This window comes from Serinus canaria, chromosome 4 (genome assembly GCF_022539315.1).
Source record: "Serinus canaria isolate serCan28SL12 chromosome 4, serCan2020, whole genome shotgun sequence".
NCBI classification, from domain to species: Eukaryota; Metazoa; Chordata; class Aves; order Passeriformes; family Fringillidae; genus Serinus; species Serinus canaria.
Window position 1 is genome coordinate 67788245 of NC_066317.1, and position 18896 is coordinate 67807140.

At 39.0% G+C, this 18896-nt stretch overlaps 1 protein-coding gene across 2 annotated transcripts in view; it reads right to left on the reverse strand.

The window, feature by feature from the left end:
• The window catches only part of CTNNA2 (catenin alpha 2), a 468362-nt gene that overhangs the window by 399105 nt on the left and 50361 nt on the right, over positions 1 to 18896 (reverse strand). For both annotated transcript variants that reach the window (XM_050974177.1, XM_050974178.1), the window contains exon 2: positions 12113 to 12219. In XM_050974177.1, the coding sequence (XP_050830134.1) occupies positions 12113 to 12214 (102 nt within the window). In that variant the 5' untranslated portion in view covers positions 12215 to 12219. The remainder of the gene's footprint in view (positions 1 to 12112; positions 12220 to 18896) is intronic.

Sequence of the window (18896 nt, forward strand, 5' to 3'; positions counted from 1 at the left end):
TAATCATCACAAAGAAATGCTTATTTGACAGGGCATGGAGCATTATAAAACTAACTCACTGATCACAGCCAGCACTAGAACAAGGACAACAACACCTGCCTGTTTCCAGCTACTCTAGCAAGTATTTCAGCTGTGTCAGACAGGAACTGCTCAAATAAAAACCACTGACTTTTCCATGAAGGGTAAAAACACTACCACAAACTTTGCTCATCCACCACTTTCCAACAGTCAACAACATCACACTGCACATATATGAAAACACTGAGTCACTTAGCCTAAAAAGAAATAAAAAATATAAATATTACAGGCTATGGAACCATTCATAAAGATCTTTTGAGGTGGAACATAGGAATGGAGCAGATTTAAAGAATATGTACTGAGAAGACAGAAAAGAAAGAAGAAGACAGATATCTATCTGTATCTATTTTAATAGATACAGATATTATAATAAATATAGCTGTGATGCCTCATATGCATGCATTTCCCTCAAATTTTTTCCATCCTTGTCAGGAAAGTCTAAAACTGCTAATTAAAGTATTGCAAGCAGAGTAGTAGCAGCTTAATCACTCCACACTAAGGGTATAAATGTGTGTAATTCCCTGGGAAAAAAGTTGAATACATTAATCCATCTTCCCTGGAAACAACTCCCCATTCAGAAGCCATTCAGCACACTGGGTTCATTCTGTTTTTACATGAACACCTTCCAATGGAAGTATTTATTATTAGCATAAGCAGATAGAATACATTCTCATTGCTAGGGAGCAAGATGAAATGAATCAGAAAAATTAATTCCTGTTGCAAATCTCGTTTCTCAAAACCCTTCTCTGAAAACTTACAGGTTATTGGTGGTAGAAGGAGATAAGGATGTAGAGCAAGGAAGTGCAAAGGTGTCAGCTTTGTCCAATGGTGAGTCCAGCCTGGAGCTGGCTGGAATTGGCTCCATGAGCGGGGAAGCTTCCAGCAGCTTCTGAACCCAGTTGCTGGGAAGGATGAAAGTTTGATAAGAAAATCTCACAGATATGTTTCCTTAGCAGAAAGATTTTTGAATGTAGAGTCTGAAACAGGAACAGAGATGGAAGCAAGTTTTGATAGAGAAGAAAAGAATTGCTGAGCCAGTCTGACTGGATAACCAAGGAGCAAAGGGTGTGTGAGTTAGAAGGGGTTTTATGGCTCAGAGCAAAGGATAAACCCACCCCAAACAAGAAGATGTTTTTACCAAGCAGAAAGAGAGCACAGGCAAACAAGGCAGCAAATGGTGCAAGTAGAAAAAAGGGCTCAGAATTTTCTACTGCAAGAAAACTGCAAAACAACTTCTAGCTCAAACTGCAATGTACTGACTGTGAGTGATTGGGGAATGGTAACATGAATATGGTAATTACAGCAGTTATGATGGGCTATAGGTAACAGTTAAGGTATAGATTGGTTCTGGTGTGTGAAGATGCTCAGCAAAGAAAAGTCTAGAATGCACTGTAACCTAAACTCAGGGTCTGCAGGCCTGCCTGCAGCTGGAGCTGACAGTGTGGGCACAGCTCTGTCACCCACCACCCTGCACTGCTGGGACACCTTGGATGGAATAAACTGCATTTTGGAGAGCCCCTGGAGTCCTGCATCCCTCATTCAGGCTCTTACACCCTGTAGTCCCCTTCCTACCAAAACCTGGCCATGTAAACCCAATATTTTGGTTTATCCTTTTCCACACCACCAGTTTCTTAAGTGAAAATTAAGCTGAAGTAAAAATTCTTAAGTGAAAATTAATTAGTTTAAAATGTTACATATACTCAATATAGTCTATTTTCATCTTTAAAACAGGTTTATAAAGAACAATACACACATTAAGTGTCAAGTCTACTTTGCTATGACTATACTTTTTTTTTTTTGCTAAACACGCTTTTATTCATGAAGGAAGAGAGGAAATTTGTGCAGTAGTCCTTTGTTCCACACTGACCCAAGAAACTGAATGAGAATGAAAATTCTAGCACTGACTTCATTTAGGACATTAGAAAGACTTATTTTAAAAAACAGATATCTACAAAAAGAAAAATTTCTACTCAGCAGAGAAATATTCCTTACGTATTCATCAAAGGTCATCTGCACAATATTGAATTAATCTGTGTTGAACAAGCTAAGCAAGAGTTATATATCCTTAATACCCTCATTATAAATTAGTAAAAGGTTTGAAGTTTCATCAGTGAGGACCAAAGCACTACAGGAGTATAGAGAAATACACTAAATAAGAGAGGAACTCCAATATATAAAGGGGAAAATATCATTCATCCCATTGAAAGAGACAAGTAGAAGAGGATATTTTTTCCCAATCTGAGCATTTGCTGCTCAGACACATAATATTCAAGAATACCAACCACTGATGAGCTTGTGAGAAAAGATACCGAAAATTAATTTACCAAACAGGAAAATAAATATGCTAATTTACATCATGTGCTTAAGGCACAATTGCACCATTTTCTTAAGGCATAACTGCATCTAAATCTCTCTGGCTGAAAATCAAGATCATCTTTAAAATACAGCAAAACCTCAGATCTCTCTAGTTACCAAAAAAAAAAAACCCCAAAAATTCATATAACAGTCAAAATTACCAAAAAGTCTACTTGGATCCATTAAAAGTTGCACACCCAATGGAATCAATATTCCAAAGAAATTAACAAAGGAAACAAACAGAAGTCAAGCCCAAAATATCCATGTACTCATGCCCTGAGTCCTTTGAACTGCAAATAAATCAGTGAGTGTTCAGAAATACATACTGAAGGGCAATGGAACAGAAACTGCCACTGCTTCTCAGAACATGGATCATTAGAATTAGGTTAATTAACACCTCAAAGCAAAATCTTGTAATTAGGGTATTATTTTTGTAATTAGGATTATTTTCTAGCCGTTCTAACTTTTGCAGACTGATGGCACACACAGCTAATGAAGTTAATGAAAAAGAAGCAAGTGAGCAAGATTTTCAGATCACTCTGAAGAATGAAGCTAAGATGGATTGCAAACTTCAATATCCAAATTGCTCCCAAACTCATTAGAAACATACATATTTAATCACAGAGGTGCTGTTCTAGTTTCTCTTTTCCCTGGCAAAGCTGATCCATGACAGAAGATAAGCAACCTTGCTCCCTCCCTGATTCAGAGAGAGAGAAGACCCCTCACTGCAGAGTTTTGTTCTGGCAGTAATTCTTTTCCCAGTTTTATGACTCCTGGTGGACCTAAAGCATCTCATAGAGTTATTAAGGCTGGAGAAGACCTTTAAGATCAACAAGTCCAAGCATTAACTCAGGACACACCCTAAAGTGCCACATCTTCATGTTTTCTGACCACTTCCAGAGATGCTAACTCCACTCCCTTCACAACTCTTTCCATGAAGAAATCTTCCCAAATATCCAATCTAAACCTCCCCTGGTTTAGATTGGCCGTTCCCTCTCCTCCTGTCCCTGTTCCCTGGGAGCAGAGCCCGACCCCCCTGGCTGTCCCCTCCTGGCAGGAGCTGTGCAGAGCCACAAGGTCCCCCCTGAGCCTCCTTTGCTCCAGGCTGAGCCCCTTCCCAGCTCCCTCAGCCCCTCCTGGGGCTCCAGACCCTTCCCCAGCTCTGTTCCCTTCTCTGAACTCACTGCAGCCCCTCAAAGTCTCTCTTGTCACAAGGGACTCAAACTGACCTCAGGATTTAAAATGCCTCATGAGTGCCACACTTCAAAAATATCCCCAATTCTTCATCAAAGATTCAGGTAGCACTGATTTTCCCATCTTTCTAGGAGTACTATTCCAGCTTGTGTGTAATGTACCCTTCATTTATAGTTTATATTCAGTTATGATTTTGTTTTCAAGGGATAGGATTTTGTAGGATGAATAAAAAACCTTCACTGCAAGACAACCTCTTGCTGATACACAAACATACACTGGTTAAGATCATAACACCTCTTAACTTACTAAGTTACTACTTGTCCTGCAAATCCCTCTCCAAAATCCCTGATGAGGGTGTTTAGTGTTTGGATGTTTTACTTTCTGGGTGTAAATCCCATATCCTAGTTTAGTTTAAATTAGAATCATAAAATATTATTTAGACTGTGTTACCAGAAATAGTCTCAAAATCTATACTGGCAGCAAATTTAAGACAATTCCTTTTTAATTGATAAGCCTTGCATAGGTGAAATGCATCCAAAGTCTTTAGGCTTCTATTAAAAGACAGAACTGCAATAATTCACATAATTCTTCTCTAATCTCATTCCAATTTGTCAACAGCTCTTTTGAGAAAGGGAAATCCTTCCAGTAATAATCTCATTAGCAAATACTATGTTACAACAATAATAACACTTAAATAAAATTTACTTTACACCCAGCAGCTGATGCACTTAAGGATCATTTTATCATGGCATGATGAGCTCACATTCACTTGGATATTTGAAAATCTATTTTGAAGCTGCTGTTAAACAAACCATACCAAGACCCTGCTCATACAGTATGTGACTAAAATTCTTTATCTTAATACATTTGATTCATATTTAGTGATTTTTAGTGATATTTAGATTTTTAGTGATTTTTTTAGTGATATTTAGAAATTTTCCTTTTTGTAGATATCTGTTTTTTAAAATAAGTCTTTCTAATGTCCTAAAAAAAGCATTTTTTTTAAAGTTGCCCCCCTGTAAAGCACTACATTTGTATGAGAAAAATATCTTAGACTTAGAACCATTCCAGTTATATAAATTATTATATTAGCACTTGTATCTGCTGCAGTAACTCTGAAGTCTTTATTTTAAGCACTGGGGGGAAAAAAAATGTGTCAAACACTTTGAGTAAATGAAAGTTTATGTTATCAACAGGGATTTCCTTATCAGCCAAAATGAAAATCCAGTTCTGATTTTGTAACAATGCCACTGCCTTTCAATTATTTAAAACATAAGGTGATATATCTATCCTGCTTTAATCAGAATTTTTAACATAAAAGAAAATGTCATTTGCTAATATATTTGTTAACCCTGAGAAATTTTGGAAGTGACAGGCAGTTCACAAGATGTTTTGAAAAAAAAAAAAAAAAAACCCAAAACACAGAACTGCTTTTCAAGCAAGCTGGGGAAAATCATCTAAAAATGCAACGAAAGCCAATTTTCCCTCAAAACCTTTAGATGTTCCCCTTCTACAGGGATGACCCAAATGAAATCAACAGGATTGTTAAGAACCTGCTGAGTTGTGGATTTGGGGACATGCAAAAGACCCATCCCTGTTTCACTAGACCTCTCTATATATCTTCAAGGACACAAGCAGAAAGAGAACACTTCAATAATTAGATTGATCTTCTTGATTAGAGTTTGGAAATCCCAGGCAAGAACATTTTCTGAAAAGCCTTCCATGAAAGCTGCCAGAAAACCATCTGCAGGAATAGAACTGGGTTAGAAAGCTGTCTAGACAAGTTCCACAGATACTATTTCAGGATACAGGATGGAGACAGGATCAGGGACCTCCCTGGGCTCCAGCAATGAAGCTGCTCACACTAATTCTCCCCTACACATACAGGAAAGAGTCAGCCAGGCTGGACAGGGCTCAGAACAACCTGGCATAGTGGAAGGTGGCCCTGTCCATGCAGGGGCTTGGAACAAGGTGATCTTTCAGGTCCCTTCCAACCAAACCACTCTACAAAGAAATTTATTTTGTCCATATCACAATAAAGACAAAAACTCTTTCCAATGACCCCGAGCTGCTAACTGCCTGATGAAGAAAATTAAGGACTTATCCAGTGCACAGAAAATCCAGCATTTCATACAAAGAATTACAAATTAGAGCAGGTTCATTTTAGCCATGAGCTTTTTCAGTCGCAGCTTATTGCACACCCAAGATGCTCCCAGCACAATCTGCATTTCCAGCTACGATACACCAGTGACAAATTTTCTCACCATCTCTCCACATTGGTTTGTGCAGCAGGAGAGGAGAAAAAGCAGCCATCATATTGCATTGCTCTGAGTTAAGAACCATCATTCCATAAAAGCAGAACATGGGAGTAATGGATAAGACCTAAATCTCTCTGAGTCCTCGTTCTTCCCTCTGCAAATGCCAACATGCACAAAATCCAAAGTACAAACATAAACACCTCTGAACAGTGAGTAAAATGGAAGGCACAGACTGACAGGGTCCAGACCTTCCAGGACACTGCATACCAAAAATACCCTGCAGCTTTCAAGCAGTGGAAAGTAAAAATTGAAAAGACAAAGGTTCTCCACTCTGAGAGGATCCCAACTAGAGCTGGCACAGAGGCACAAATGTTACTGAAACAATGGCAACCAAGAACCAGGGATGGCCAGAGTGCAGCAGGTGCCTCTCTAATGGTTGGAAAAAAACATCCTGAAGTAAAAAGGCAGCTGGCAGTGCTCAGGTCAGGAATTATTTTAAGCAATATACAGTAGAGACTTAGGACAAGAGCAAACGGCACAAGTTGTGCCATGGGAGGTTTAGATTGGATATCAATAAATATTTCTGCACTGAAAGGTTGTCAAGCACCAGAACAGGCTGCCCAGGGCAGTGATGGAATTGCCATCCCTGGCATGATTTAAGAACTGTGTGGATGTGGCACTTGGGGACATGGGTCAGTGGTGGGGAATGGTTGGACTTGATGATCTTAGAAGGTGTTTTCAACTTAAATAATTGTATGCTTCTAAAATGCTGGAGAAAGAAAGGAGGATTCTCTTCCTACTCAACACAATAACTTCATAAAAATGTTTGAAATTCAGCTTCAGAGAGAAAAGTTCCATTTTCCTTTTGTGATATGATTTGGCTTTGCCTCCCCGACATGGATCAGCCATCACCTAATCCATGCACAGTCCAACCTCCCACATCCCCAGCAACACCACAGATTTGGGATTGCTCTGACAGAAAGAGCCTAAACAAGAATTACCTTCACTACTGGGAGAAAAGTCCTGTTCAGGTTAAAAAAAAAATTAAAAAAACCTGACTTAATATTAACCTTATTATACAATTGAATTGAGCATGAATGATAATAAAATAAACCTTTATAATTCATTTTCCCTTAGGTCTGTCTGGAAGGCAAATTCAGCTGAATACCAAATAAAGGAATTGCTGGAGAATTCAGTGCAACTACTCAAACAAGTGCAACAGGTATCAGGCATGAAGTGCTCCATTACCCACCTTCTCCCCAGCTTGTTTGAAATGTGCAAAGACATTCACCAACCCTATAAAAGTAAAGCTGTGGTTCAAATGCAGCTGACAAGATTAATAAATAATGTCTTTCTCATGGAAAAGAGCACGCCAGATTTAGGGTTCAAATGCAATAAAACCAAGGTTCACCCACTATAAGTGATATCCAATTAATCTGAATTGTTGGGAATACAGTTATGTTTATATATTTATGGCAATATAGAAATTTGCCCATTTTCCAAAAACAGAGTACAAGGGATTGGATTAGTCCTAAGTCCATCAATAATAACACCAGCCATGATCACTATGATCTTCTACATAAACAACACAAAATAAATTTTTAATTTGATTTGTAATTTTATCCAATGACTTATTTATTTTGTAGGGATTTCATAATAATAATATAATAATGCAATTTTGTAGGCAATTAATTTTACTGAGTGATGCTATTATTTTAAAAAATGCAAAATCATTAATCAGTTATTTCTGTCTGCCTTATGATGGATTGTTGCTTCCTTTAAGATGCTGTAACTGGCATCTTCAATTCATTGGGAAAAACCCACAAAACATGCACTGCAATCAGAACTCTCTCTCTGCACAGCAAATCTAGAAGGACAAAAGTGACACACTGAAAGAAAACAGAATCAGTCACAAACAATCTGCAACAGGAAAGCTCACCATTATTTGTGCTGCTGTTAAAACTCTGGAATAATAAGTAACAGTCAAAAAATGTAAAGATCCTAAAAGGCAAAACTGCTGCATGGTTCTGGTAATAATGGCACAGTTGTAAAACAGCCACATAGGTTGAATATTTAAAATTCCTTGGCAAAACTAATGAAAAGAAACACAGATTGACATTAGAAAATTTAAATCTTAGCAGCAGAGAAAATCTCATCTTCAAAAACTTGACACAGCTCCTTCATCTTTTCATCTGCTTGTACATACATGATTATTTTTTGTTTTTCCTAAAAACAATTGCATGGATGTTGGTGGTTTATAGTTGGCAATCATTTCTTTTCTCCTCTTAACATATATATATTGCAATCATATTCATATTTAATTACCACTCAAAACCACCACCAAAAAAAAAAAAAAAAAATCCCCTGACTCCTTATGGATAACCTCCAGAAGTCTTATTTTTCAGCTCTACATAAAATATCAAGTAATTGCAGTTAAATCCTTCCTAAAAATATAATTCTTTTTTCTTAGGAAAACCACCCACAGTCTAACAAATAAAATTACAACCCACTTGGTAACTATGCAGGAAGGTGAGAGTAATAGGCAGCAACCCTTTAGAATGTTTTAGCTGAATATTTCCTTATAAACATGTAATGGAATTAAAAATTATAAGATTCATAGTAAAACAAAAGGTCAGAAAACAAAACTAGCAGTAAATACAATTACCCAATGCTTTTAGCTAATTGTGACACTAAATACAGAGAAAAGAAACACATTTCAATTAGTAATTTCAACACTGTGGAGAACAGAAATTCTAATGATTTTTTTTTCCAGCATGTATTCCTCAGAAGATCTCAGTAATGGTGAGTTAATAAATGACACGACAGGCCCTACCTGCTCCTCCTCCACCACAACAACAAGCACTGGGAGCAGGGTACCCCAGCCAGCTCCAATCCCCTCACAGCTCTGACAGCCACACAAAGTTTTAATTAGTTTGCTAGTCCAGGGCTTCCTAGAATAAATGCAGTTCTGTCATTTCTAATGCATTCTCATGATCAGTTAATGGATTTTTGGATTTTTTTTTTTTTTTGCCTCCAGCTCAGACAACCTTCTTGTCTTATAATTTCTTCTAAATCAGTTCCTAGGTTATCCATATTTTCTCATCTGGAACACTAATGAGCTTGTCTAAAACTCAACATTCTCCAACCCTGACTCACTGAGGTGTTCTCTGTCAAACCTGCATCACATCTCTGCATTACTCTCCAAAACATCAGTAGAGACCAGTGGATGCACCATCATCTGGAAATCTGTTAGTCATGTGCCTACACATACACTGAGTTCAGAGTCCAAGGACTAAATTAGCACTTCTGGAGCCCTAAAACTTGTGTACAACAATTTTCAGTTTTTCCAGCATTGTCCAAAATCATACACAGCAAGGAGAACAAGAGGGTACTCTGATTATTCAAATGCAAATGCCAAAATAAAGCTTGAATTTGTCCTGCTGGTGCTGGAAATCACAGGATCAGGCAAATTTTGGCTGTAGGGGACTCAGGATTTAAACTGCTCCAAAGTGCTGGTCAAAATTCCTCTACAACTCCTTGGAAGGAGGTTGTGCCAAGGTGGGGAATAGCCTCTTCCCCCAGACAACCAGCAAGAGAGGACACAGCCTTGAGCTGTGTCAGGGGAGGGTCAGGTTGGACATCAGGAGAATTTCTTCTCTGTAAGGGTGGTCAGGCACTGGAAGTGCCCAGGGAGGTTTGGAGTCCCCATCCCTGGAGGTGTCCAAGAAACACCTGGATGTGGCACTCAGTGCTCTGGGCTGGTGACAAGGTGGGGATCAGTCCCAGGTTGGACTCGATGACCTTGGAGGGCTTTTCCAACGTGAATTACTCCATGGAAGCAGAACTGCCTTCAAAGGCTGCTCAGGAACTTTTGTGAAAGTCCTGCTGCATTTTGTGGCCATTAAATCTCTCTCTTCCATCCAGTGACCCGTTCCAATGACTTATGGAAGAACTTCCCATCTCTAAGATCTCCTTGTTAAGCAGCTCATTTGAACCCACAAGTGAACTTCAGAGCTCAAACTGAATGAGATTAAATACCTATACATTTATTTATTTATTTATTTGCCAAGATAAAGTTTCAAATTGGATGTTTTCTCTCTCAGGAAGGAAATTGCTTTGAAACTTTTTAAGGAGATCCCAATCTTTGCATGTAGCATCTTGTGGAGGCTGCCACTGCACAGGCAGAGATTATTAAACCAGAGATTATTCCTGACCTGAGCAGACTGCAAATGCTATTTCAGGCAGAGAAAAAAAACAAAAAGTCTTTAAAACTGGGATGATCGTTAACTTATCTGAGAAAAAACAGAAAGAGCAGCTGAACAGCCTCAGCTAGAACTGCAACAGATAAAGGCAATCTGAAGGTAACACATTTTTCATCACTTGGAGCTTTTGTGATTACATTGTGTGGCTCATAAAACACATTTTAGTCAAACATATTCCACTGGAATCAAAGTGGAGGGAAATAAGCAAATCTACTTATTTCCCTAATACAAGAAATCGAATCACATGTTCAAAAAGGAGGTTTTACTTTATTTATTTATTCATGCTATCTAGAAGCCTATCAAAAGAAGACATCAGAATGGAAATATTCATAAAAGTTGAATAAAACAATAGCCTAACATTTCTCTACCCTCTCTTGACAGCATTTTATTTTCCCTGGTCTCCTTGACACGCTGCTAAAACAGAAACACATCGTTGCTCATCAAAATACAATCTTGGGAACATGAGTTTTTATCAGTGAAGAAATCTAAGTCCTGTAGCTCAGCTTGTAACTTCTTGATTTGCATTTGCTCAAGCATGCTGTCCAACAGAGGTGCAGCTGAGCCCAAAGTTAACCCAGCAGCTGGTGGAACTGTGAATCTGCAGTGGTGCTTCTGGGCTGATGTTTCCTCTTCTCTGGGCAAAGCAGTGGAAAACAAAGCAAAAGGAGAAAAGGAAATTCCTCACAGAGGACACAGTAACTTGGGTTTCACAACAGAGTTTGGTGCACAGCAGCTTCACTGGCTGATGCTGATCAGTACCAGAATAACTGAGAACTGGCAACCTCGTTTTCAAAATGGTTTCATTCATTCAATTCAATGAATTCATTTTCCTGGATTCATCCTGTGTCACAGACATGTTTTATGAAAAATCCTTTCCTTAGGATTTTTCCTCCTGAGAAGCTGAGAGGCCTCAGGAACAAACTGCAAACAATGATTATCTGCTGCTGTGGGATGCAGCAGGTGGGTCTGGGATTGGTCTCATCTGGTTGTTTCTCATTAATGGCCAATCCCAGCCCAGCTGTCCAGACTGTCTCAGTCAGACACAAACCTTTGTTATTCATTCCTTTTCTATTCTTAGCCAGCCTTCTGCTGAAATCCTTTCTTCTGTTCTTTTAGTATAGTTTTAATATAATATATATCATAAAATAATAAATCAGCCTTCTGAACATGGAGTCAACTTTCTCATCTCTTCCCTCACCCTGGGACCCCTGTGAACACTGTCACAATCCTGAGTTCAGGATTTTAGTCTGTCTTTCATATCAAGAACAAAATTACCAGGGTTTATAATGGAAGTTAATTACCATGATATCACCATGTGGAATGAAAGAACAAACTCTCTGCCTTGAGTCTGTAAAGTCATGAACACAGTTAGAGACTTTCATGTCCAGAATAATTTCATATTTTTTTTTCTAAAACAAAAAAAGACAACCAGATGTCATTTCTTTGGAAAGTGTCTCACTGAAAGAGCAGAAGAACCATATAGAGACATAATTTTGGGGGAATTAAAGAAGCAGCTTTCCCTTATTAACAGCAACTCAGAAACAGAAAGGCACCAGGCCTCTACAAACAACTGGCAGGACAGAATAAAACAGGTTTTACAGTTTCTGTAATTTGGATGGTTGGTTTTGGTTTGTTTTCATTTTGAACCTGTCTTTCATGGTGCAATAACAATCAGAAGCCTGTCTCAGTCAGATCCCTATCTCAGACTGACTGTTAATTTCCAAATTGCTTTATAAGACAGACATAAGTAAATAGTTGTTGCTACTGTATTTCTGCTCATATTTTGAGACTATAAATTATTTAGAACAAGAGTCACTAAACATGTTTGAACAGAGCTTTCCAACAGAGATCACGAACAAAAACTGCTCATGGTTTTATTATCAAATACTATTAAGATAATTATGTAAAGAGAGTAAACACAGCATCAGGCTGAAGGAAGAAAGAAAACAAACCAAAGACACTTGCCTGGGTAACAAGTGGCTCCAGCAGTCTCTCTACTGTGAGAGTCCTGATTTCCAAACTTTTGGGGTCCCATTTCAAAATGATAGGTGACGTTGCAGAAGTCATACTCCCTGGAACAGATAAAATCACACAACATGAAAATTATTACTGCAATATCCACACACTGCACAGCATTTATTTAAAGAATAAATATATAGAACCACATATAAAATACTTCTCCATGATCTTGCTGGTGTTCCTCTACTCCCAGGAGCACCACTGCCACATCCAATGGGTGCTTAGATGTTTATATTCTGAATTATTTTTACTCCTGTACCCCCAATACCACAGCAGATGGGTGTGTTCTGAAAGAACCATATCCATGGAGGGCACAGGCTGGAGCAGGTTTATCCTGAAGGACTCCATCCCACAGAGAGACCCCAAACTGGAGCAGGGGAGAAGTGTGAGGAAGTTTAATGAACTTACTGCAACCCCCATATCCCCCTGCACCCTTCAGAGTGAGAGGCCAGGAACTGGAAGAGTCAAAGTGAGATGAAACTAATTCAACACCTCTGTTCAGATTCCTGAATCAAACCTCCCCCACAGTATTCAGCATTTCTTAATTTTGCATCAAGAAGAGGAGAACTCATTTAAAGACACAACAGATTCTCCAGACCACCTTAGGCTTAAAAGCTGAAACAAAGCCCAAAATTAAGACAACAGCAAATTGCTGTCATTTTATTCACCATTTCAGGTTTCCATGCAATTTTTTAAAGAGTTGACTTCTGGAATTTTGGAAATTCCAGATGCAGAGAAGTCCAGCTGTCAGGCTGTAACAGACATCCAATGCACCTCATTGAGCTGGAAAGGGATTTAAGTATTTGGTGACAAGCAAAGCCACATATAAATTAACTTGTCCACCAAACCAAAGAAGATAGAAAAATCTAATAAAAAAATGCTCATTTTAAAGAATTCTGATTTAAATATTTCCATTTATTTTAAAATTAAAATGAAAAATTAGAAGTCTTCTATACCATGAGAACACTTAACAGGTAGAGACAAACCAGTAATATCATACTGAACATTGTGTGAGATTCAAGTCAGGCCCCTCTGCACAATATCCCAAAAGTTTTAGATTGTTTTCTTCAGGAAACAATTTTAGTACTTTTAACTTGGCAACTTTGGTATTTTATCTTAGTATTTTTAATCAGTAGGCTAATTTCAGTACTAAAATTTACAAATAAATAAACAAATTAATCACCACCATAATAAAGGGAACAAAATCAAAAGAAATTCAGCTATTGCTCCTTGGATCACAATCCACTTCATGAATTCACCAAGGTACTTACTCAGATTTAGCAGCATTATCCAATACATACAAAATAAATTCTACTGCTCTGCTCAGGAGAGTGTCTTGAGGAATCACTATCAATCAATATAAACAGGCTGGTGAGGCTCTGCAGAAGATTCTCACTGGGTTTAAATACTTGCTCAAAAAAAGAGGCACATCAGAACTGCCTAATCAATATATTTATAAATCACACATAAAACCACCATTAGCCTCCTCTCACTTGCAAACATTTGGTACCAGAATAATCAGATAAATATCTAGTGAGTGCTAAAATCACTATTATTCAGTTTCCAGGCTTCCACAAAAACCCATTAGGTTTCATGTTTTACAGTGCTGAAAACAGCCAGGCGTGATTAAAGAAAATTGTGAGACAGTTTCTAGTTGCTGTAAACATGGGTGAAGGGGGAGCCATCATTTTTCCAACAGACAACACTTAATTATCTTTCAGAACCTGCTTCTTTTTTATATAAAGTTGGTTGCCACTCCAGTAGGTCTCTGGAATTCAAAAAAATAAATCTGAAGTAGACAATTATTCTAATTGGTTAATTATGAGTTCTGATATTTTCAAATGTGTCACAGTCTTTTCACTAAGCACACTTCTCCTCACTAACTACTAACATGAGTACTCGAAGTTGCCATAATTCAGAAACAAATTCAAAGCTGTGCCATACTCCAGAGCCTACAAAAGCAAATTAACTTCAGTGCATGGCAGTCATGCAGGTGATACTAAAAATAACCTGGGTGATCAGTTGTTACAGCCAGAACATGGCCTTGGGTTCAACCTTTACTAAAAAATAAAACAAATGTCCCTCAGAACTCAATATAAAAGGGTGATTTTATTCTAATTTTTATTACTCTTTCTTTTAGTTACTATTAATAAATTTTTCTTTATACCCTTTCAAAAATTTAAACCTACTTTACTTTTTACCTAATCCTACCTGACAACAAAAAATAAATACACTTTTAATTAACAAACACTAAATCTACCACAGTGGCTTTCAAATATGAAAAGGTCACAAGCAAGAAAAAAATCTTATTAAAAACCTATGACAGTTTTTCATTCGCAGTCAAATCTACACCACAACAGAAAATGAGTAAAAAGTAAAATTAAAGTATTTTTCTCAACACTCCTTCAGCTGCTGTCACAACAGCAATTTTAAATGACAGGACTAAAAGGAAGTTACCTGCCCAAGTGTTTGTGTAAGAATAGATGGAATGTTTCTGCCTTCCAATTTCTACACTGAACTTCCTACACCAAACAGGCAAACAGGGACTGCTCAGCTGGATAAAGGACAGGATGCTCAGAGTATTTTATGACTATTTGACCAAATATTCCCCAAAAGCAGCTTTAAGTACTCCACTGAAAGGAAATATAATTTATTAGTGCTGTAATAATACTGCCATAGAAGGATAGAGAGATTGCAGTCCTAATCCTGAAACTAGCTCCAGACTTCCTTCAAGAATATATTTTAGGAATTCTATTGCTTGTGTTTCCTCTTCCTTGAGCATGTGCCAAAGTGCCTCTTGCTCTAAGCTTTTAGCTTTCCCTAAATACAGCAATACAGAAATGTCTCCATCCAGCTCAGTAATGCTCAGTGTGAGAATTTGTTTAGCCAGTCTGTCTTCAAAGCCTATTTGTAAAGAAAATAAGTATTTACTTTAGCAAATACCAACATGCATTTACTTGAACAAGTGGAGCCAAAATCCACATCTGTCACATTCATATTCTTTGGAAAAATCCCTTCACCAAGGATTCTTCTCCTGGGAAGCTGAGAGGCCTCAGAGAAAAAGGAAAACAATTCTTCTCTCATTTGCTTCTCCTGTGCTGTGCCCATGTGGAATGTGTTTGGAGATTGTTCACCCACAGGTGATTGTTCCATTGCATTCTGCTGGGAGTTGTTTTCACTCTTTGGCCAGTCAGGGCCAGGCTGTGTCAGGGCTCTGGAAAGAGTCAGGAGTTTTCATTATTATCTTTTTAGCCTTCTGTCTGTATCCTTTCTGTATTCTTTGGTATAGTTTAGTATAGCATTCTTTTATATAACATAGTACCATAAAATAACGAATTATCCTTCTGAGAACATGGAGTCAGAGTCATCTTTCTTTCCTTCATCTGGAAACCCTGCAAACCCACGACACAGCCGTAGAATTCTCCATTATATAACAGTCTCCAGAAGTCTAACCCCACACCACCCTTACCACCAGCCTCTTCACACAGCATAATTTTACTTTTTGGAACATCCTACGAACCCAAAATGTTCAGCATGTGGAATTGTTTGTCTGTCACACTACAACTCCCCTTTTTCCTCCACAACAGATCCACTCTCCCTGTGACTCACACAGAGATTTCTGAGGGTCAGAGCTACTCACGAGTGACTGCAGCTCATTTCTGTGCTGCAACTCCAACGTAAGAGTAAAAATATTTAAAATCTACATCAGCAAAAGCAACGTTTGCTGAAGCAAAACGATAATTTTTTTAGAAATATAAACATGGCCAGTCTTGAGCAGACCTCCAGCTGTTAGTCCAGCTCACATCTGCAATGCAGACATGAAAGACAGATGGTAAACATTTCATCCAGAATAAAGAAAAAACCCCAAAAAAACCCTTCTACCTGACTCATAGCAAAGCTGTAGGATTAATCAGCTGGCAGGAGTAAACTGGCAATGCTGGCAGTACAAGTCTGCACTTCCAACACTCTACTTGCTACTGAAGGCAAAAAATTATATTTATTAGTGAAAGAAAGATGTCCAGCAAGGTTGAGAAGCAGTAAGGGGAGAGGAGTCAAAAGGCAAAATAGAAACAATTTAGCCCATCTTTCCAAATAGTAAAGTTAAAACACCAACTTTTAAATTCTCAGTGTTTAACACCTAATGCTTAAGGCATTTACATGGATGAGTGAAGAAAATCTGCTTTACATCTGATTCTCCCTCACCAGTCACCAGCCTGGATTGCAATCCCTGTGTCCAGATCAATAGGGCAGTTCCACACATGCTTCAAAACCCAGCTGATCCCCCAGCTCAGCTCCTCCTGCAGGTTTCTGCCCTTCTCCCTGGGTAACAGGGCTGTGAATCCCAGCAGGAGCAGAACCTGCCTGGACACTGACTCACCCTACAGAAGGGCTCAGCTCCCTGCCTGCCTCTGAAGGCAGGCTCACAGCAGCACAGGGGACAGCCAAAGCCCCGAGAAGAGCAGCAGAGGTGGAGGGCAGGTTCCAGATGAGTTTCAGTTTAAGATAAGTTAAAAACTGAACAACACAGCCTGTACTTCCTTGGTTCTCATCTGAAGATTGAGAACCTTGTCAAAACAAACACCTCTCTGCACAGAGACAGACTTCTGCCAGGAATGTGGAATTCCTTCCAGTAGGATACACAAGCTCTTGAGACAGACAGGAAAAAAAAAGAAAAACCTGACTGATTTCACAGACATTTGTTTCACTTGGAGGTGGAAATCTAAGCACATGAATGGTTATACCCTTGGGTCTGCCTACAGAGCAGAACAATGTTTAGAGATGCACGAGCTGGCTCTGGATTAGCCCAGGTACAGGGCAGGCAGGAGCACAGGACAAACCAGCTGAGGGATCAGAAATCCTACAAACACACACAGCCCTGCAGAGCCCAGCCCTGGCTGACCTGGCTGGCAGAGGGCTGCACTGAGAGATATATATATAGATATATTTATATTTATATATAAACCTACATATACATAGCCAAGATTCTGTTCCCTTACATTTATCTGCAGTGCTGAGCAATGCAGCTGCACCTCTGCTCTGACCTGAGCAGCAGAAAGTGAAGCTGCAAGAGCTCTGATCCTCAAGGGAGCCTGGTTTCCAGCACAATTCCCAACCCATTTGCTCATTCTCTGTCTCCACTCACACAGGAATACAAATAGAGACAGAAGGACAAAAAGCAGGAGCACACAACAATTGCAGGGAAAGGAAATAAAGCAGAAATGCTAAGAGGACAGAGACTAACTAAGAGGAGTAAAAATGCAGTGGGAAAGGTAATGGAGAACATGCCTTTCTGCAGATAAAAAGCTCTTATCATTAGTCAATGCCAGCCCAGCACAGCCTCCAGCAGATCTGGCTGAAACAATCAGAGTTCAAGTGGGCACTTCCCATCACCTTGCTTTAAAAAATGGAGAAAGGCGAAAGGAAAAAAATAAAAAACAGAGAGGATGGTTTGGAGGAGTATAAGGAGTGTCTGTCTCCACACTTGAACAACAACTTCCTGACATGCTCATTTATTTTGTTTAAAGAATGTGACTCCTCTTTTTTAAAACTTAGTTTGGGAAGAAACAAAAACTAAACCTTTAGGCTCCAGTCCTAAGCCTAACCACGCAGAGAATTTTTAACTGGAGCTTTTCTAACTCTCAACTTCCTTTTGGATTCACAGCCCTCTCCCCTTCTGCTACCCCTCCACCTCCGCAGCAGGGCGAGATTCTGCTTTGGCCTCAACAAAACCAAGTTCTTAAATGGAAGCAGCCCATGATGCAACTCAGATTTCTAACCAATAAACCATCAAGGAAGGAGGGAAAAGGGCTTTACAAGGGGAGGATTACTGAGGTAACAGAGCCAGTGGGACAGAGACCATGCAGAGCCCCAGCATGGGAACTGCCAAGCTCAAAAAAGCAATGATGGAGTGATTGATACTTTTCACTCACATTAACCAGCTCAGCCTACATCAAGACTTGCATCAGCTGTGAGGACAAAGTGCCTTCAGAAATCAAAGAGGCCCTGAAAATCTCCCAAGGAGGATGCAAACAGCAGTGTAAGGGTTGGAGTAACAAAGAGGTCCCACCCCCACCCACCTGCCTGACCCTCTGCTGCCTCTGCTCCGACCAGAAAGTGAGAATGGACCTCAAAATTCTGTGCAAACCCTAACTGCCTGCAGTGTCCAAACAGTTTTTATCTACTCTATGTAGCAGGAAAATATTTCTGCTTTAAGGGCTCACACAGCCACAGCTGAGTCTGAGTGCCTGTTTGGGCTCTCCCATCGTTCAGCACTCAGGTGAAGTTTATTATTTAGAAGATCTTCACTCCAGGGAGATGTTATACCTAATATCCAATCCTTAAAACACCTAAATTTCCAAAGGTTGGTTCTCCATAAGAAGCCTGGTGATTTAGAGAGTGCTATTCCTAGGAAGGATGAAAAATAGGATTGTTGGCATTTCTTTGCTTTAATAAATATTCCAAGTAAAACCACATGAAAAGTAATTTATTCCAATATGAGTAAGCAATCAAAGTGCTTGAAAGCTGCTTTGAACAGCCATACATAAAATTCCTATATTCAAAAAATTCATCTTGTATTATTTATACAAGCATGCTTTTTTCCTCTGAGTAACTTTTACAGTCAAGGTAAGGGAGTTTCCCTAAAAGCTCAGTGAAATAGAAGATTTCAAGGAATCTGTACTACAAGGCAGCCCAGGCCTCAGCAAAAGGCTGTCCTGGCTCTTCTGCACAA